Consider the following 20,801-nt stretch of genomic DNA (forward strand, 5'->3'; position numbering starts at 1 on the left):
TGCTGTTTATCTGAAATAACACTATATTTCTTTCAACAAATCCTCTCTACTAGGCTAGTGAAACTTAACTAAACTAAACAAAATTAAGATTAAAGAAGCTAAGGAACATCACTATAGAATGCTGTTTATATGAATCAACATTATATATTAATAAACAAATCCTCTTTTAGTTTCTTAATTAAGATTACATAAAATACCAAAACGACAAATACAAATATTTGAAAACCATCATCAGAATAATTCAGTGAATCACTGCAGATCCAAGTTAAAGAACCAAAGTTAGTCTTAAAGAATAATGTGTGGTCAGCCAGTGCAAGAAAAAAATGAACTAAATGCTCAGAGAATTAAGCACATTGTTTTTCAGTAACTGGATGCCCACGTTTTATTTTTAGACGTTTACCCAAGAAATTATTTCAATGAAACTTTTAAAAACAAAAGTCTTTCAAATCTATGTTGCTAATCAACCCAAAAATCAGCTACAGTAGATTGTTGTGGAGGCTCCAGATATTAAACCCTAAACAGTCTCAGTATGTGGAGCAGTCGGTCTTTCAGTATTATTGCTGCTCAGCTCCTGATTGTCTGATGCTTTACAAGAACAGAGTAAAGCCAGAAACTTATCCAGGAAGCTTTTACGACTTAACAAATACAGAATTGTGTCTGCAAGGGGACTAAGAATGAGACACACTGGGCTCAGTATAAAAATAATTGAACTGATTTCATGTAAAAGGAAAGGAAGAATGTTCGGCAGGAAAAACAGAGAGTAAATTAGCAGCACCACTACCTGAATGGCTACAATTCGTCGTTTTTCTTCTGCTGGGACACTGAGGGCTCCAGACAGAGCTTTAATAGTCCCAACCAAGAAGAAGATGAAGAATGTAATGGGCATAAGGAACACACCAGGTATGACTTTTTCAATAATATTAGAACCAATGGTAGGATCAGTGGTCAGATTCACAGTTAGCAGAATTGGAAGAGGAAAAATCCAGACCACACCACAGACCACCACATAGGTCTTGATGTTTCTCCTGAATCTGTACCACAGTGGTTTGGCGATGATCAAATACCTGTAATAACAGATGGAGCTGTTTAGTCCATGGAGACTATCAGGTACTGACTAACGAGATTATATGAGACAATAAAGAAGCTTAAAGGGAAACACATAGTTACCTTTCTAATGAGATACAGACCATGAATCCAACACTGGCCATTAAACCAAAATAGATCATACCACTGCTGATACCAGGAATAAATGAAGGTATAATTCTGCCACAGAACTGAATGAGATCAGAAAAGAGAAGGTTCATGACGTAGACTGGGACACCCTGATCCTTTTTCACCTGCAACAAAGACAACAGAGAAAAAAGTAACTAATGACACCAGAATATTATTAACATGTAAAATGTTTCCTGTTTCAAACATTTCAGTCATTTAGAGGTAAGAAAAGGTAAACTTACACCTGAAATGAGAGAGAACCATTATTTAAAGAGCAGACACAAAGTCAAACAGCTCATTCATTGTTGCTGAACATTGTTATTGTGTTTTAGACCTGATGATTCAGCCAGACACAAAGAGCAGATTTAAAAGATTTATTAAACAACAGGTGTAACTGGTGTGGGAAACTTCTGGAATGGTCTCAGGAACCACTGGAAGGGAGAGGGACATGTTAGTGACAGAGAGGCAGAGTCAGGAAACGTCTACAGGTCGATGTCCAGAAACTGAGAACCAACAGGAGAGTCTGACAGGGACGAGGAACCAGGCAGGAATCCACAAACGATCAGAGTCACTGACAGGAAGGCAGTCTAGAAACGATGGAAGGTCTACTCACACGAGGTAATCAATAATCTGGCACCTGGACTCTGGAGGAGACAGGTATAAATGGGGCGTTCTTCAAATTATGTCACATTACTAAATTTAGAACAGGCAGTGCATCTGTGTCACTGCTGGACAAGCTGTGTAGAGGTGAAGCAGACAGCTCTGTCCTGAATATTGCATCATCAAATATAACAGTAACAATGAAACTCTGCTGCTTCAGTGTCTGCTGGAGTGACTCTCCATGTTACCATGGTGACCATATGACAGGAAGTTTTTTCATTCCCTTTACTAAACCCTGAAAGAATGCAGAGAAATGCCATCGCTGGATAAGAGTGTTTAAGTGGGAGGGCTTTACAGTTTAGAGGTAACTTTGTTCAGAGTTTATTTGATCACAAGGGATGTTTTATATGTTCCATTCATGAAGGTCCATCTAGCAACAAAAAATACATGGTAAAGCAGACAGCTGTGAGGGACTCAGGAAGGGGGGGGTTGTTTTAGCGGACAGACAGATGATAATCTAGTAACACAAAGCAAATATTATTTTTGTGAGACATCTGTAAATGACCACACAAAGCCGTTTACTTTGTGAGAACGGGTTATTGAGGGATTGATTGAGTTGATATGCAGCTTAAGCGAAAATTCAGACTGAAGAAACTCTATTGCCTACCTCCATCAATCAGGGACTCATCCGCCTCCGACACAAGCCAATCAGCTTTGAACTGCTCCTCCTCGAAGCCAATCAGCATCCTGGGTTCATCTTAAAAGAACTCCACATCCTCGTCTCGGCCTTCTGCTCAGCGAGCAAGCGGTGGCATGCCGTGTCCGGTTTGGACTCTCTTGACCGGATTCAAGAGATAATAACTTATCCTGAAATCCTCCTGCCATAGGAATACCGTCTAGCTGCACATCTTCCTTTCCAACCTCTGTTTTCGTCAGCTCTGATTCCTGGCGCAATGAACTCGCAAGCGACGCAGACGCGTCCCAACTCTGCCTAAGTTCCGGTCAGCTTCGCTTCATAGCGCGCCGGGGTCTTTCTCAAACTGATCCCATGGGGCTGGCTCTTGGTTCGCGGATCCGCCGACTCATCCGGGACCTCCTCTGGTTCTCATCGGCTTTGCGGCGCCACCTTGCCGCTCGTCCCGGCCGCAACTTTTCAGACGGATCTACTCTCTCATTCACTCGCTAATGCGTTCGGAGCCAGCTCAGGTAATATGTATTCACCCATGTTCGTCCTCTATTCAGGCGAACGTGTTTCATTTTACTGTTTGTTTTCGTTTTCTTCTTCTTCTGGTGTTGCCGGTAGCCACCGGGCTTGTGGTGGCATTGCTGCCACCTACTGGTTGGAGTATGAAGTGCATTTTAAATTCAGCAATTGATAACAATCGTTATTAAACTGCTGCAACTCTGGTGCAATTTGGCATCCGCTTGGACTGGTCTGTATTGGGTTCAGAGTTCTCATTTATGCTGACCAGGCCACTTCTGTCACTCTTGTCATTTCAATGTTTTGCCAATCAATTACTTCAGGTGTTGTGAATTTATACATGTTAAAGTTATTTAAGGTTTTTGTTCGTAGGTATTGTCTGAATGTCAGCTGGGACCCGACGTCGGGATGGCTGTGGGGATGGTTTGAGTATTGGGCGATCTTTAACAGCAACTTGCTCATGTATTTAGGGATTGTCTATTTCTTCTTTTAGGTTCAAGAATTCATTCAAGATGAATATCCGGAGAGCATCACTGAAGGTGCTGTTGTCTGGTTGATACTATTTTCAATTACGGATCCTCTCTGCAGGCGTGAGGCTAACTAAAGCTACTAAGCAACGAGATCATCAGTTAGCAGGATGCAGTGCAGAATCTGAATTAAATTATTAAATTCATCCAAACAACATGGAATAAGCTAAATAAGCTAATCGATTCATAACAGCATTTGGTATGCGTTTGGCATTCTACGCATTTATGAGCTAAGCAAACATTATCGATTATGTCTTAAGAAGTGTTACCCGTGTTTAATGGTCCTTCATTTTCTGGATGTTTTCTTCTTATAGATATTCTTTTCACTATTCCCAGTTGTTTTTCTCAAACTAAACCTGTCAGCCTGCAATTGAGTTCTACGTATTGATCTTAACCTAGTTCCATGATGGCTTTTGCCTGCAGACAAGCTCTCGAATTCTCGAGATATCAGTTCATATCAGTTATTTCTGAGCGTCAGCTGCTCTCCTCGCTCGGTCACCTCAATCTCGCAGGTGCATCATTTTAAGAGTCACGTTTTTATTTCCAGGCAGCTTGAGCTCACTAATTTCGTTTCCTTCCCTCCTTGAACAGGATACTCTTGTTAAGAGTTGCTGTTCTGAACTTTCCTTCTGGTCTGGCTTGCTTCTCGTCCGGATTTGAAATACACTTTCTATAATGTCTTTTTGTCTGTAGATGCGTTAAATTTTACGGATGTGCATCCATAAGTTTTGGAGGATTCTAAAAACAGTTGGTTTGCAGATTCGTGAAATTGTCAAAGAAATCGTTAATCTTGTGGCCTTTCATCTAGAGTTATTTCAGCATTCAGGATGTGAGCTGCGCAACAGCAGACGCTCGTGGAGCCAATCGTTGGGCGATGGCTATCATTAGCATGCCTCACATATCTGCTCTTACTTTTCATTCATCTTAGCCGCCTAATGCTCATCTTCAAGGTAATCTAACTGCAAATACTGGTGGTGGATTAAAATCTCATTCAAGTCTCATTAAGCCCGCGTCCTGTCCTGTTCATTCCCTCTTGGTCACTCATTCATTTATGTGCATCATCCCTAAGCATCCTCTGTCATTTATCCTGTCATCCAGGCGTCCCGCCATGCAGTTGTCCTGTTATTCTGTTCATTCTTTCATGGTCATTCATTTATTCATGTTCCCCGCCATGTTCCCCACTACGTTCCCTGCATACTCCTCGCATGCTTCCTGCATGCTCCCAGTGTGCTCCCTGTGTGTTCCCTGCCATGCTCCCTCCCATGCGGCCTTCCCTGCCATACTCTTTGCCATGTTTCCTTCTATGCTCCTTGCTATGTTTCCTTCTATGCTCCTTGCCATGTTTCCTTCTATGCTCCTTGCCATGTGTTTACTTCTATGCTCCTTGTCATGTGTTTACTTCTATGCTCCTTGCCATGTGTTTCCTTCTATGCTCCTTGCCACGTGTTTCCTCCAATGCTCCTTGCCGTGTTTCCTTCTATGCTCCTTGCCGTGTTTCCTTCTACGCTCCCTGCAACGCGGCCTGCCCTGCCATGTTTCCTGCCATGCGGCCTGCCCTGCCATGTGTTTCCTTCCATGCTCCTTGCCATGTTTCCTTCTATGCTCCTTGCCATGTTTCCTTCTATGCTCCTTGCCATGTTTCCTTCTATGCTCCTTGCCATGTTTCCTTCTACGCTCCCTGCAACGCCCTCCTCCCTGCCATGCGGCCTGCCCTGCCATGTGTTTCCTTCCATGCGGCCTGCCCTGCCATGTGTTTACTTCCATGCGGCCTGCCCTGCCATGTGTTTCCTTCCATGCTCCTTGCCATGTGTTTCCTTCTATGCTCCTTGCCATGTGTTTCCTTCTATGCTCCTTGCCATGTGTTTCCTTCTATGCTCCTTGCCATGTTTTTCCTTCTATGCTCCTTGCCATGTGTTTCCTTCTATGCTCCTTGCCATGTGTTTCCTTCTATGCTCCTTGCCATGTGTTTCCTTCTATGCTCCTTGCCATGTGTTTCCTTCTATGCTCCTTGCCATGTTTTTCCTTCTATGCTCCTTGCCATGTGTTTCCTTCTATGCTCCTTGCCATGTTTCCTTCTACGCTCCCTGCAACGCCCTCCACCCTGCCATGCGGCCTGCCCTGCCATGTGTTTCCTGTCATGCGGCCTGCCCTGCCATGTGTTTCCTTCCATGCTCGTTGCCATGTGTTTCCTTCCATGCTCGTTGCCATGTGTTTCCTTCCATGCTCGTTGCCATATGTTTCCTTCTATGCTCCTTGCCGTGTGTTTCCTTCTATGCTCTTGCCATGTGTTCCCTTCTATGCTCCTTGCCATATGTTCCCTTCTTTGCTCCTTGCCATGTGTTTCCTTCTATGCTCCTTGCCATGTGTTTCCTTCTATGCTCCTTGCCATGTGTTTCCTTCTATGCTCCTTGCCATGTTTCCTTCTACGCTCCCTGCAACGCCCTCCTCCCTGCCATGCGGCCTGCCCTGCCATGTGTTTCCTTCCATGCGGCCTGCCCTGCCATGTGTTTACTTCCATGCGGCCTGCCCTGCCATGTGTTTCCTTCCATGCTCCTTGCCATGTGTTTCCTTCTATGCTCCTTGCCATGTGTTCCCTTCTATGCTCCTTGCCATGTGTTTCCTTCTATGCTCCTTGCCATGTTTTTCCTTCTATGCTCCTTGCCATGTGTTTCCTTCTATGCTCCTTGCCATGTTTCCTTCTACGCTCCCTGCAACGCCCTCCACCCTGCCATGCGGCCTGCCCTGCCATGTGTTTCCTGTCATGCGGCCTGCCCTGCCATGTGTTTCCTGTCATGCGGCCTGCCCTGCCATGTGTTTCCTGTCATGCGGCCTGCCCTGCCATGTGTTTCCTTCCATGCTCGTTGCCATGTGTTTCCTTCCATGCTCGTTGCCATGTGTTTCCTTCCATGCTCGTTGCCATATGTTTCCTTCTATGCTCCTTGCCGTGTGTTTCCTTCTATGCTCTTGCCATGTGTTCCCTTCTATGCTCCTTGCCATATGTTCCCTTCTTTGCTCCTTGCCATGTGTTTCCTTCTATGCTCCTTGCCATGTGTTTCCTTCTAATCTCCTTGCCATGTGTTTCCTTCTATGCTCCTTGCCATGTGTTTCCTTCTATGCTCCTTGCCATGTGTTTCCTTCTATGCTCCTTGCCATGTGTTTCCTTCTATGCTCCTTGCCATGTTTTTCTTTCTATGCTCCTTGCCATGTGTTTCCTTCTATGCTCCTTGCCATGTTTCCTTCTACGCTCCCTGCAACGCCCTCCACCCTGCCATGCGGCCTGCCCTGCCATGTGTTTCCTGTCATGCGGCCTGCCCTGCCATGTGTTTCCTTCCATGCTCGTTGCCATGTGTTTCCTTCCATGCTCGTTGCCATGTGTTTCCTTCCATGCTCGTTGCCATATGTTTCCTTCTATGCTCCTTGCCGTGTGTTTCCTTCCATGCTCGTTGCCATGTGTTTCCTTCCATGCTCGTTGCCATGTGTTTCCTTCCATGCTCGTTGCCAAATGTTTCCTTCTATGCTCCTTGCCGTGTGTTTCCTTCTATGCTCTTGCCATGTGTTCCCTTCTATGCTCCTTGCCATGTGTTCCCTTCTTTGCTCCTTGCCATGTGTTTCCTTCTATGCTCCTTGCCATGTGTTTCCTTCTATGCTCCTTGCCATGTGTACCTTCTATGCTCCTTGCCATGTGTTTCCTTCTATGGTCTTGCCATGTGTTCCCTTCTATGCTCCTTGCCATGTGTTTCCTTATATGCTCCTTGCCATGTTTTTCCTTCTATGCTCCTTGCCATGTGTTTCCTTCTATGCTCCTTGCCATGTTTCCTTCTACGCTCCCTGCAACGCCCTCCACCCTGCCATGCGGCCTGCCCTGCCATGTGTTTCCTGTCATGCGGCCTGCCCTGCCATGTGTTTCCTTCCATGCTCGTTGCCATGTGTTTCCTTCCATGCTCGTTGCCATGTGTTTCCTTCCATGCTCGTTGCCATATGTTTCCTTCTATGCTCCTTGCCGTGTGTTTCCTTCTATGCTCTTGCCATGTGTTCCCTTCTATGCTCCTTGCCATATGTTCCCTTCTTTGCTCCTTGCCATGTGTTTCCTTCTATGCTCCTTGCCATGTGTTTCCTTCTATGCTCCTTGCCATGTGTTTCCTTCTATGCTCCTTGCCATGTGTTTTCTTCTATGCTCCTTGCCATGTGTTTCCTTCTATGCTCCTTGCCATGTGTTTCCTTCTATGCTCCTTGCCATGTTTTTCTTTCTATGCTCCTTGCCATGTGTTTCCTTCTATGCTCCTTGCCATGTTTCCTTCTACGCTCCCTGCAACGCCCTCCACCCTGCCATGCGGCCTGCCCTGCCATGTGTTTCCTGTCATGCGGCCTGCCCTGCCATGTGTTTCCTTCCATGCTCGTTGCCATGTGTTTCCTTCCATGCTCGTTGCCATGTGTTTCCTTCCATGCTCGTTGCCATATGTTTCCTTCTATGCTCCTTGCCGTGTGTTTCCTTCTATGCTCTTGCCATGTGTTCCCTTCTATGCTCCTTGCCATGTGTTCCCTTCTTTGCTCCTTGCCATGTGTTTCCTTCTATGCTCCTTGCCATGTGTTTCCTTCTATGCTCCTTGCCATGTGTACCTTCTATGCTCCTTGCCATGTGTTTCCTTCTATGGTCTTGCCATGTGTTCCCTTCTATGCTCCTTGCCATGTGTTTCCTTCTATGCTCCTTGCCATGTGTTTCCTTCTATGCTCTTGCCATGTGTTCCCTTCTATGCTCCTTGCCATGTGTTTCCTTCTATGCTCCTTGCCATGTGTTTCCTTCTATGCTCCTTGCCATGTGTTCCCTTCTATGCTCCTTGCCATGTGTTTCCTTCTATGCTCCTTGCCATGTGTTTCCTTCTATGCTCCCTGCCATGCTCCCTGCGTTCTCTGCCATGCCCCCTGCGTTCTCTGCCATGCTCCCTGCGTTCTCTGCCATGTTCCCTGCGTTCTCTGCCATGCTCCCTGTGGTTCCCTGCGTTCTCTATGACATGCTCCCTGTGGTTCGCTGCCATGTCCCCTGCATGCTGCCTGCCTTGCTCCCTGCCATGATCATTCATTCATCACGTGCATCAGCCCGAAACTGACCATTCACCTCACCTTCCACCTCTCCATCAACCTCACCTCATCTTTCAATTCATGTTGTTTAAATTTTGGTAAGCCTTTGCAGCAATGGCCCTCTTTGCTAAGCTTTCACATCTTTTCTCCTTCATTACTCATCCTTCTCCTTCTCTCTGCCTGCTGAACTTGCTGACGCTCTTGCCTGGACCTCGGCATTTTTTGGGGGATAATTTCCCTATTCTCATAAATCTGTTTATCTACGTTAAAGTATAAATCACTGTTTATGTTCCTGCCGAGGTCCGAGCGCCAAAGTTTAAACTATTGTATCAATAAATTTGTCTAATCGCTTTTCTCTTTGTGAGTCTTTAGTTTGAATGATGCTAAAGGCGGAAATACAACCAAAGAACTCTTGCTTACTTCCATTCAATCAGAGGCTTGTTCGCCTCCAATGGAGCACTTGTTTCGAGCCACACCTCCTCGAAGCCCAATCATCATCCAGCCTTCACCTTAAACAGCAACTCCAAATCATCTCTCTGCCTGCTTTTTGGTAAGCGCAAGAACCATTGCACTAATGTCGTATTTCGCTTCAGACATTCCCCTTTGCAAGCCTTTCAGTTCCAAGTATCATCCTGAGACTGACCATCTCTATTCATGCACCTTACCATACACCTCACCTCATCTCCCCATTCATCTCACTCAACTTTGGTAGGCCTTTGCGGCAACCGGCCCTGTTTAGTAAGCCTTCGCAGCTCTTTGCCTTTGCAGCACTTTCCCTCTATAGCTCATCCTACTTGTCTCTGTTCTTAGTTTAATCTAAGTCTCATTGTCTTTCGACCATGCAGACGCACCGGCCTCGACCTCTGCAATTTTTGGGGGGAAATATCCCTATTCTCATACGCCTGCTTATGCATATTGAAGTATAATTCAGTGTGAATTTTTCCTGCCGAGGTCTGAGCGCCAAACTCTTAAAATATTGTATCAATAAAATTCTTCTAATTGCCTTTTCTTTCTGTGTGAGTTTTTCAGATTGAAATGCAGCTTAAGCGAAAATTCAGACTGAAGAAACTCTATTGCCTACCTCCATCAATCAGAGACTCATCCGCCTCCGACACAAGCCAATCAGTTTTGAACTGCTCCTCCTCGAAGCCAATCCGCATCCTGGGTTCATCTTAAAAAGAACTCCACATCCTCGTCTCGGCCTTCTGCTCAGCGAGCAAGCGGTGGCTGCGCCGTGTCCGGTTTGGACTCTGTTGACCGGTTTCAACCCACCTCCATCCCCTTCTCCACCATCGTACCAAGCTCCGCCTGGCTTTCCTACGGTCCTCCTTCAACCTCGTTCCTATCAGAGTGTAATTCTTCCTGGACTTTTACGGATTTCCCAGTCACTCCTTAAAACGGTCCGGCAGAAGACCGCCATGTTGAGCCTGGTTCTGCCAGAGGTTTCTTCCCAAAGGGGAGTTTTTCCTCTCCACAGTCGCTTCATGCTTGCTCATCATGGACAGTTCATGCAAACCTGTGTTTATCAAGTTGGACATCTAGCTCAAACAGATCATCATATGGACTGAACAAACTTTATTTATCTCCACTCCACCACCAGTTTCAGACCTGGGGGGAAATATCCCTATTCTCATACGCCTGCTTATGCATATTGAAGTATAATTCAGCGTGAATTTTTCCTGCCGAGGTCTGAGCGCCAAACTCTTAAAATATTGTATCAATAAAATTCTTCTAATTGCCTTTTCTTTCTGTGTGAGTTTTTCAGATTGAAATCAATTGGCCAAATGTCCTCCATCCGTTCAAACAGCTTCATACAGATCTGTTAAATCTTCAGGTTTAACCCATTAACTGAACGATAATGTAACAACTATTAGGCCACCACGCCATGGCTAAATTGGGTGAATTTGAACACTAGGTGACATACCTGAGTGAAGTTGACCCCCCCACACATTCTTCAAATCAGACAAAATTGGTGTCAAATGTTTGTGCTACGTTTGTGCAGCAAATATTTTCGTTTCTGCCACTATCATTTTAAAGATATAAAGAAAAATATTCTCCAGGGGTCATCAGAGGTCTACCACTCCCGTGTCCCTACTCACATTTGCAAAAATAAATAAATTTGGTGTCAACCAACTGTGCTACGTTTGTATGGAGGACCAATCCTGCCATAATTAAAAATACACACAGAAATAAATGAAGGACTTAATAATATAAAATGGCTTAAGAAAAGTGTGTAATAATATTAATTTGTGTGCCATTTAATGTGACAAAATAATAAAAATAAGATATTTCTTCAACAATTCATCAATTATTCATCAAAAAATATATATTTTAACTTACACTTTTATTTTTACTTTTCTTCTTGCTTTTATGCTGACTTATTTTTAACCCTTGTATTTCTGAAACAATCATTTATTTCTGCCTCTAACATTTCTAGCTGTTTTTTTACCCAAAGGATTTACACCTGCCCTTTTATTTCCTTTTCCCCTTTTTCCACTTTGTGTATTTCTAGTTCTTGTATTTAAAGCAACATTTTTAAAGCATGTTTTTACTCCACCATAAATATTTCTTTCTATTTTATTTTAAACTTATATTTCTGAAACATATATTTATTTCTGCCTCTAACTTTTCTAGCTGTTTTTTTACCCAAAGGATTTACGCCTGCCCTTTTATTTCCTTTTCCCCTTTTTCCACTTTGTGTATTTCTACTTCTTGTTTTTAAAGCAACATTTCTAAAGCATGTTTTTCCTCCACCATAAATATTTCTTTCTAATTTATTTTAAACTTATATTTCTGAAACAATCATTTATTTCTGCCTCTAACTTTTCTAACTGTTTTTTTACCAACCCAATTTTTGCCTGCCCTTTTTATTTCCTTCTCCCTTTTTTCCACTTCTTGTATTTCTACTTGGTGTTTTTTTACTTCCTCTTTTTCCACTTTGTTTATTTCTACTTTGCGTTTTACTTCCTCTTTTTCCACTTTGTGTATTTCTACTTCGTGTTTTTTTACTTCTTCTTTCTCCACTTCGTGTATTTCCACTTCATGTATTTCTACTTGGTGTTTTTTTTACCTCCTCTTTTTCCACTTCGTGTATTTCTGCTTCGTGTTTTATTACTTCCTCTTTTTCCACTTGGTCTGACTGCAGCTGTTAATGTTAATACGATGGCAGGGAGGGAGGGGGGAGAGGGGGGCGGTGTCACCGGCAAAGCTTCACAACTATTGGCCAAGGCCTGCCTCCCCGGAAACGAGCCTGCATCAGCTGGCCGCTTTCCCAGAATGCACCGCGGCCGCAGCTTGCTTATGGACAGCGCTAACAGATCACAGTGGTAAGTTAAAAATTACCTTTTCTGCTGCTGTTGTTCTTTAAAAGTACGTTTGAGGCGACAGCATTATACTTTTAAGCTTCCCTATATGGCCTGTTTACAGAGTTAGTGTGTAATTAAAAAAGAAAAAGTCCGACATGAGTGGACCACAGTGATCCGCAGATTCATTCGGGAGCGTCAGAAAGCTATGGTGCGTTCAGGAGCATGGGACATTTCATATTTACAAGGAAAGAGGCATAAAACGGAACAGAACTTCACTCATACAATATTGTGTCTATCCAGAAACAGTGTGGGCTTTCTTACAATACTGAATACTCTATAATTGTATTTCTGTTATTTTTTGATTATGCACACCTGCTAGCTTTTTATTCTGAAACTTCTAATGTCCCATGCTCCTGAATGCACCATAGCTTTCTGAATGCGCTGTGCTGTGTAGATAGATGCACGTCTGATCTTCCGCTTAAGACAAAGCTTTGCAGTTTCGAAACTCATGTCGGCTCTCACGGTTTACTGTTGTGTGAATGACAAGAGACCACAACAAATAAATCAGCCATTCCTCTAGGGAACGCGAAAACCTTTGCGAGGGAACGCAAAAGTATTCTGAGGTAACGCAAAAAAACATATTTTCCCCATGTCCCCTAAAGGGCTCTGTATACACTTCCCTCGGCCTTGTCGTGTGTCAAGTGCTGCTGGTTCTGATGCCGTTTTTTGTTGTTTTAATTCGGCAATATTGATATTAGGCTGAGTTCTCTCGCTAAAGCATGAATGAAAACGAAGACTCAACAAAGTAACCAGGTGAGCGAGAGCGCAGCGTGTCACAGAGGACACGACCCCGATCACCCATTAACAGATTAATGAAGCCTGTCCACCAGGCATGTCCAAAGTGCGCCCCGGAGGTCATTTGTGGGCCCTGTACTGATTCTGGGTGCCCGCCACCAACCGCTCTCAAGAAATAATTGGTCCACCAGGACAGGTGGCTTATGCAGATGGAAGATTTTAGTTTTTAATCAGGGAAAAAAAAATTACATAGGTTATAATTCTACAATTGTACAACAGAAAGTATTCATTCTTTAATGATTTTTTGTAATTCCATAGTAACATCTATCATATTTAATTATTAACTGGCCTGAAGGAAACTGTCAAAGATGTACACAGGGAGAAAGACACACACACACAAACACACAGACACAGACACAGACACACACACACACACACACACACACACACACACACACACACACACACACACAACGCTGGTAGCCAATCTCCGCCACTTTGTCACATCTTTCTTGCTCTGACACGTCTTGCTACAAATAGCCTTGTGACTCTTAAATGAAACTTAATGAACGTATCACAGCGAGAAACTGACTTCTTGTTATGTGGAGGAGAGAAAAAACACACAGCTGAACATTATTTTCTGAAAAGTTAGATGCTGTGTAGTGATTGTTTTCATGTGGATACATCTTAATGGAAATCGAGAAATTAAAGCAGTCCCAGGTGCAGAGTGTGATGTAAGCACTCAGCAGCAGAGACACAGAATCACAGCAAAAGATTGTGAAAGTTAGGGAATACATTTATGTTTTTTTGGTCTCACCTGTAGAAAAATTGCAACTATCACTATTAGAGTCAAAGGAAGTCCAATGCCAGTGGTGATCCAATCCAGCCATTTTATATGTTGGAAAAAAGGTGGCTCATTCTCAGGGAAATATGGGCCGTACAGAGCTGAGTTGTTATGGTATGTGAAGTTGTAGCAGGAACTGATCATTCTTTCCAAAGACGTCATGTTGTTCAAATCTGCGATCCTTCAGTGTTGGACCAGAACTTTAAAGACAGTGGCACCTGCAAACATAAGTGATGATGCTTAAAAAAAACCCTTCTGATTGTTTTTCAAGTATTACATTCTAATCCAAATGATAAACTAGAAAACCTAGATAATGTGAGGTTTGTCTCTAACAAGTTGATCTGCAGCACAGGAACACCTCAGGGAACTGTGCTGGTACCGGTTCTGTTCACCCTCTACACTGCAGACCCTCCATCAGCTCACCAGGCTGCCACTGTTGTGGAGATTAACCTGTTTGATTATGGATATTATATTATAACTATAATTGGTGTAGGAGCCATAAGTTGTGCTCTTCTGACAATAACATCCTCTCTATGGGTGTATGGGCACGCGCATGTGACTTCACTGGCATCTCTGGGTGGCACCTTGGGTGCGGAGTCATCAGTATTAGTTTGTTTGCTCACCTGAATACAGTAGTGACCTGGATAACGGTGGTTGGGTGAGCTTGGGGAGAAACTTTCAGTTAATAATATTAATACTATTTATTTAACAGCGCCTTTCTGGACACTCAAGGTCACTTTACAGAGAATAAATAATGAAAATACAAAAATACAAATACAGGAACATAAAAACAGTTATGCGGTGGGACAAGAGCAGTGTATTTACAAATAAGCGAGCTGGAACAGATGGGTTTTGAGTCTGGTTTTGAATAAGGTGAGAGTGTCAATACTGCGGAGCTCAGGAGGGAGTGAGTTCCAGAGCAGCTCTGCTCCCCATGATGATGAGTCGAGCTGGGGGTGCACTGAGGTGGATGGAGGAGGAGGATCTAAGGGAGCGGGAAGAGGAGGCGATGTGAAGGAGGTCTGACAGATATGGAGGAGCAAGGTTATGGATGGCTTTGAAAGTATATAGAAGTATTTTAAATTGTATTCTGAATTGAACTGGGAGCCAATGGAGTTGGTGAAGTATAGGCGTAATATGATGAAAAGAGGGGGTTCTGGTGAAGACACGAGCTGCTGAGTTCTTAAGAAGTTGGAGTTTTTGGAGGGATTTGTGAGGGAGGCCGAAAAGAAGAGAATTACACGGTGGTGAGTAAAACGTTGTCCTCTGCATCATCAGCCAGGCTGAGAGCTGAGGCTGAAGCAGCTGCTCTTATGGCTCGTCAGAAGCTGCTGAAGGAGAAGCATGCTCTGGAGGAACAGCAGAAACAGCTGAGGAGAAAAATGGAGGAACAGCAGGAACAGCTGAGGAGAAAAATGGAGGAACAGCAGGAGCTGTTAAGAAGAAAGAAGGAGGAGCTGGATTTAGACATGGATCTGGCAGCTTCTGTGGCTAAGGTGAGTGTGTTAAAGGCTTCAGAACAATCGTGTGTGTCTCACATGTCTGCTAAGTCAGATGGGATGAACTCGTTTTTAAAAGAAAGTAAAAGAGCACAGCTAAATGTTGATGCTGTGCATTTGTGTCTAAGTTCACTACACAGTCATCGGCTTTGGAGGCTGTAGGTGGTGTTTTGCCTTCAGGTTATGTTGCTGCGAGGCTAAAGATACACAACAAAATGGAGCTGCCCAATCTGCCTATGCTACCTGCTACTATGACTGCTCTTCCTACTCTGCCCACTGCTGTGACTGCAGTGCCCAATATGCCCACTGCTGATCGTTTGCCAGCTGTTGCTACTGACATGCCTGCTGCTGTGACTGGAGCTGATCCGTGTGCAAAACCTATGAGGTGCTTTACATCCATCAGTTACTAACCCTTCAGTCTGACCTAACTGTACCTGTAATCGAGAAAACTCCTGATCAGCGTTTCCTCACAGTTTTATTTATTATTGGTTGAACAACAGTCACGTTTCCTTTAACCTAAGCGAGACCTGCAGATATTTGATGGAGACCCACTGCAGCACCAGACCTTCATACAGGGATTCGAGCACAACATTGAAGGAAGAACACAAAGTCATAAGGACTGTCTGTATTACCTCGAACAATATACTAGAGGTCAGCCCAGAGATTTAGTTTGCAGCTGCCAACATCTGCCACCTTCGAATGGATACATTAAGGCAAAGTCACTACTTCTGGAGCATTTTGGCAACCCATTCAAAATATCTTCTGCCTCTATGGACAAGGTGCTTTTATGGCCAATGGTTAAGGCTGAAGACATCAAAGCTTTACAGGCCTACAGTTTAATGCTGGGTGAATGTTACAATGCTATGGGAGCCGCTGCAAAAGACCTGAATGTGCCAGCAAATATGCAAACCATAGTGAAGAAGCTGCCTTATAAGTTGCGGGATCGGTGGCGAAGTGTAACCTGTGATATTAATGATAAATTCCATTGTAGAGCCACATTTCCTGACATTGTGGAGTTTTTGGAGAGGCAAGTCAAGATTGCAAGCGACCCTTTATTTGGAAATAAACAAGACGCACCTGTGACAGGAAAAAGGGATACAAAAAATAAGTCTCAGACTAGCTCAAGAGCTAGAGGCAGCAGTTTTGCCACTAATGTAGCACCTGCCAAGAAGAAAGTGGAGCCTGGAAATAAAAAAGGTAGCTCACATGAGAAAGGTTTTGTGGAGCTGTACATGGTTTGGATGTTTGGCATCTCTTGGATAGAAGGACTCAAGAAGAGAATATGTCTTTTTTGAAGGAAAACAAGATGTGCTTTGGATGTCTGTGCATTGGGCACATGAGTAAGGATTGCAGAAAAAGTTTATTGTGTACAGTCATGGCCAAAAGTATTGAGAATGATTCAAATGTTAATATTTACAAAGTCTACTGCTTCAGTTTTTATAACGGCAATTTGCATATACTCCAGAATGTAATAAAGAGTGATCAGCGTAATAGGAATTAATTGCAAAGTCAATATTTGCCTAGAAAATGAACTTTATCCCCTAAAACACATTTCAACGTCATTGCAGCGCTGCCTTAAAAGGACCAGCTAACATGGTTTCAGTGATTGCTCCATTATTTGGACATGAACATTGAGCTTTTTTTAACCTTAGAATGGACTGGTCTGACTCTATTAGACTGCTTGGACCTAAGAGTATAAATTGCACTTTAGATTAGAAAACGTCTGCCAGAACATTCTTCTCTTCTGATCTGATCTCGTCTAGATGTTCACTTCCTCTACCAGATCCTGTGTGCTCAGCCAGCTAGACTCTTCAGATAAACGTTACCTTTGTCTGCATGCTGCAGTTCTGTCTGTTTCCCCATGAGTTCCAGCTGCTTGCTCTGCAGGTTCTGGTGGTTCCCTGGTCCACATCACCTGTTCTGTCTCTACCTGCATCCTCTGGTCTCCTGTTCATCCCTGCCTGCATCATCAGCCATAACTCATCTGCTTCGAGTCTGGTTCTGCTCGTCTGCCTCACCAGCCACTATTCATCCCTCACAATGAACCTTTTAAAAACATAACTCTGCGTACGGCTGAATATCGTCTTCACAAGGTTCGTTCATTACAAATTGTCTATGGATATTCATTTTAACTCGACAGCAGTGATTCGTAAACTTGATTCAAACACTGATATAAAAACCACAGATGACCACGGTTAAACTATTTAAACGATATTAAACCAATAATTCTCTGTTTAATACTAATGCTACTTGAACACATTAACTAGCGAATCAAAACAACACAACATAACAGAAGTGATGAAACTTGGATCTAGTAGTAGGATCTAGTTGTAGATCCAGCCGAAGTCTTTGCAAAACCTGCAAAGACTTCAGCCTGTGGAGATATTAAAAGACATCTATGATCACACGGGACAGACGCCATGATGCAGGATATCAGTAACATTAAATCAGCACTAATGAAAACTTCTGAAGATCTGAGGGATCTGGCAGGAATACATTACACCACCGCGTTGGTAGAGACTAAACTCTCAACTGATCAGGAGTGGCAAGCTAACCCATCGGCTAGCAAGTTGGATATTGGACAGACATGGAGAATGGCTTGCCACACAATAACGTTGGCTTCATAGGCTTTCAGGAGGACAAAGAAGGGGAGACGTGGTGAAATATTTGGAGGAGCTGTTGCCAAATTTTCTGAACATGGAAGGGAGAAGAGAGACTGAACGGCCACATCGGGTTTCTAGCCAGCAATCCACACCAGGCGACAGACCCAGACAAATGCTGTATTTGAGATCGTTGGGCTGGGATGTTTTGACCAGCAAGGAACTTAGGCCAGATGAGTTGGAAAAATACCACTATTATGCTTCCCCCCCCCCCCCCCCCCAACTACTCCAGAGCTACCCAGATGAAGTGAGACAAGTTCAGGGAATGCAAGAAAAATCTGCATGACTGTGAGATGCTTTCAGGAAGCTGTCTCCGGCTAAACTGAGAAATCAGACCAACAAGGATGAGAGGGCGTCTGATTGTCACGGGACAGCTATGGCTTTCATAGACGCTATGCAGTAAGTACTGAATGACGGATGTGTTTCTATTCTCTAAAGCATCTAAATGCTCAATTAAAGACACTGGAGTAGACTCATTGTTATAGCAGCGACGCACGTGAGAGGTCACGATGAGTGGAATTTAATGGACCAGACACGGACCTTCATTGAATGGACTTTCATGGGGGTTGAGATGTGCAAAGTTCAGGTTCAGCTGCAACTCGTTTTGTTAGTTCTATGGGGATTGTGTTTAGTTACCACCTCTGTGTAATCGTATTGCTTTTGTTGAATGATTTTATGTTATTAATGCATGGGCAGGAATGTCTTCACAAATAAGTTTAATGGAACTCGCCACCTGGATTGTAAATGGGCCGGAGAATCCTGCTAACAGGAAAAAGTTATGATGATTATGAAGAACAAAAAATATGACGTGGTGTTTCTTCAAGAAACACATCACAAGAGGAGTCTGAGAAGCTCTGTGCAGGATGGGTTGACATGTTTTTTACAGCATAGGCTCTAGCAGAAGTAAAGATGTTATAACCTTAATAAGTTAACATTTACAATTTAAAGGTCTCAAACAAATTAAGGACAATTAAGGAAGGATAATCATTATACTGGCTGTAATAAAGTCTCAGGAAGCTGATCCTCATATAAATGCGCCTAATCTGGATGACCAAACATTTTTCACTGATCTTGAAGGGAAATTATAAACTGCTGGTAATAATGATGTTGTGTTGGGAGGGGATTTTAATCTGTTAATGGATCCACAGTCGGGCAACATTGTGTAAAGTGTCAAGGGCCCCTATAACATTAAAAAGAATTGGCAAATCTTTAGGTTTAATAGATATTTAGAGGATCATGAACCCTCTGGCAGAGATTACACTTTTCTTTCACCAGTACACAAGATTTACAGATTTTACAGATGGAGGTTAATCTCATCCATTCTGCAGGACCCAGTAAATATTTTGTAGGTTATGACATAACTACATAATTACTTGGAGATAAATTGGTAATCTGTATCATTGGCAGGTGTCCCATGGGAGGCCCCGAAGGCTGTGGTTAGGGACAGATCATCCAACATACGTCATACCATAAGAAAATGAAAACACAGGAGCTGGTAGAATTGGAAAATGTAATTAAACAGGTGGAAACAGAGTTGAAGCACAGTTAAAGTATCAGTATGATAACACATTATCCCAGAAGGTTGAATTTAATCTATTTAGGATGAGCCAAACATATTTTGAGACAGTAGATAAAGCAATGTTCGGTTGAATATCTGGTTTTCTGAGTATAAATAATTAAGTATATCCAAAAGCTCTTCTAAACAGTCTTTTACAATCATAACATGTTAAATAACTGCAAATACCAGTACTAAAAAATTCTTAGTAATTTCTAATGCAAATAAAATCCATGTATAGAATTAAATGAAATATTTTTACCTTAAAAGTTGAATTTTTAAATGTTAAAGCGCTCTGTACAGCTGCAGTGAAGATTTGGAGATTTTGTTCTCAGCGTTGTTCATTTATAGTTCATGTGACACATGCAAATATTTCCGTGATAAACATGTTTCTGACACGCCTACTTTGAGTTTGTCCAGAGAGGCGTTGCTTTTCAGTTTATCAGGTAAGAAGTCTCTAGATCCTCCTTTTCATGCAGCTGTGACTTTAAAGTCATATAAAAATAGCAGTAATGTTTATAAAGCATTATACAACTGGACTGTTTAAAAAACACCCAAAAAATTCTCGAAGGCTTATTTTTGAAAAATTAAATGAAAAATCCCAAACTTTCTCACAATCAGCTTCACGTCTTTGATGTAATCAACGACTACACAGATATAAAGAAAACAAAAGAGACTAAAGAAATTATCTTAATCGCATAAACACATTTACTAAGACACTTCATGATGTGTTTAGTTACTGTTTAAATAATTAAACATTCATGCTGAACTAAACTTAGACAACTTTATTGTCATTTTGTATGCACGGAGTGCGTACAGAATGAAATTTCGTTTGCATACAGCTTGAAAAATTACAGTAAATTGCAGTAAATTACAGGATAAGGTGCAGCAGTGATTTATGTAAACAATTGAAATGTAAACAATGTAAACAATGCAGGGGAAATAGACAGTGTGCGATTCACAGTGTACAGGTGAGTATTAAGAACTGTGTAATTTACAAATGTGGTAGAGAGTCCATTTTTGGCTTCAGCAGTTCAGCAGTCTGAAGCATATGTGCAAATGTGTAAATGTGCAAATATACAAATGTGATATAGTGTCCATTTTTGGCTTCAGCAGTTTTGGCAGTTCAACAGTCTGATGGCAACAGGGAAAAAGCTTTTGCAGAACCTGGTGGACCTGCAGCGGGTGCTGTGGAACCTCTTCCCAGAAGGCAGTAGGGAGAACAGTCCATGGTGGGGGTGTAAGGGGTCCCTGATGATGTTACGGGCTTGGGACACACAGCGCTGTGATGAAACGTCCTTAATGGAGGGAAGAGGAGCCCCGATGATCCCTTCTGCTGTCCTCACCACTCTCCTTACGTTCTTCCAGCCGGAGGCACTGCAGCCTCCACACCACACAGAGAGACAGCTGGTCAGAATGCTCTCTATGGTGCTTCTCTAGAAGGTCGTGAGGATGGGCGGGGGCAGGTGGGCTCTCCTCATCCTCCACAGGAAGTACAGTCATTTCTGTGCCTTCTTCACCAGTGAT

At 43.1% G+C, this 20,801-nt stretch overlaps 1 protein-coding gene across 1 annotated transcript; it reads right to left on the bottom strand.

The window, feature by feature from the left end:
- Nucleotides 1–386: 386 nt before the first annotated feature.
- Nucleotides 387–19,563, bottom strand: LOC118557215 (G-protein coupled receptor 4-like). Its single transcript, XM_036126795.1, has 4 exons — nucleotides 19,537–19,563; nucleotides 13,534–13,778; nucleotides 1,168–1,337; nucleotides 387–1,064 (listed from the first exon to the last, which is right to left on the bottom strand). Exons 2-4 carry the CDS (start codon nucleotides 13,720–13,722, stop codon nucleotides 515–517), a joined length of 909 nt encoding a protein of 302 aa, XP_035982688.1. The 5' UTR covers nucleotides 13,723–13,778; nucleotides 19,537–19,563; the 3' UTR covers nucleotides 387–514.
- Nucleotides 19,564–20,801: the final 1,238 nt, after the last annotated feature.

This window comes from Fundulus heteroclitus, chromosome 22, assembly GCF_011125445.2.
Source record: "Fundulus heteroclitus isolate FHET01 chromosome 22, MU-UCD_Fhet_4.1, whole genome shotgun sequence".
NCBI lineage: Eukaryota > Metazoa > Chordata > Actinopteri > Cyprinodontiformes > Fundulidae > Fundulus > Fundulus heteroclitus.

Bases quoted from the DNA above. Each gene is read 5' to 3' on its own strand.
- LOC118557215 (XM_036126795.1), bottom strand. From the start codon at position 13,722: ATGACGTCTTTGGAAAGAATGATCAGTTCCTGCTACAACTTCACATAC. The intron at 1,338-13,533 runs GTGAGACCAAAA...TCTTTGTTGCAG, and splicing joins TAGTTGCAATTTTTCTACAG to GTGAAAAAGGATCAGGGTGT. The intron at 1,065-1,167 runs GTAACTATGTGT...CTGTTATTACAG, and splicing joins GTCTGTATCTCATTAGAAAG to GTATTTGATCATCGCCAAAC.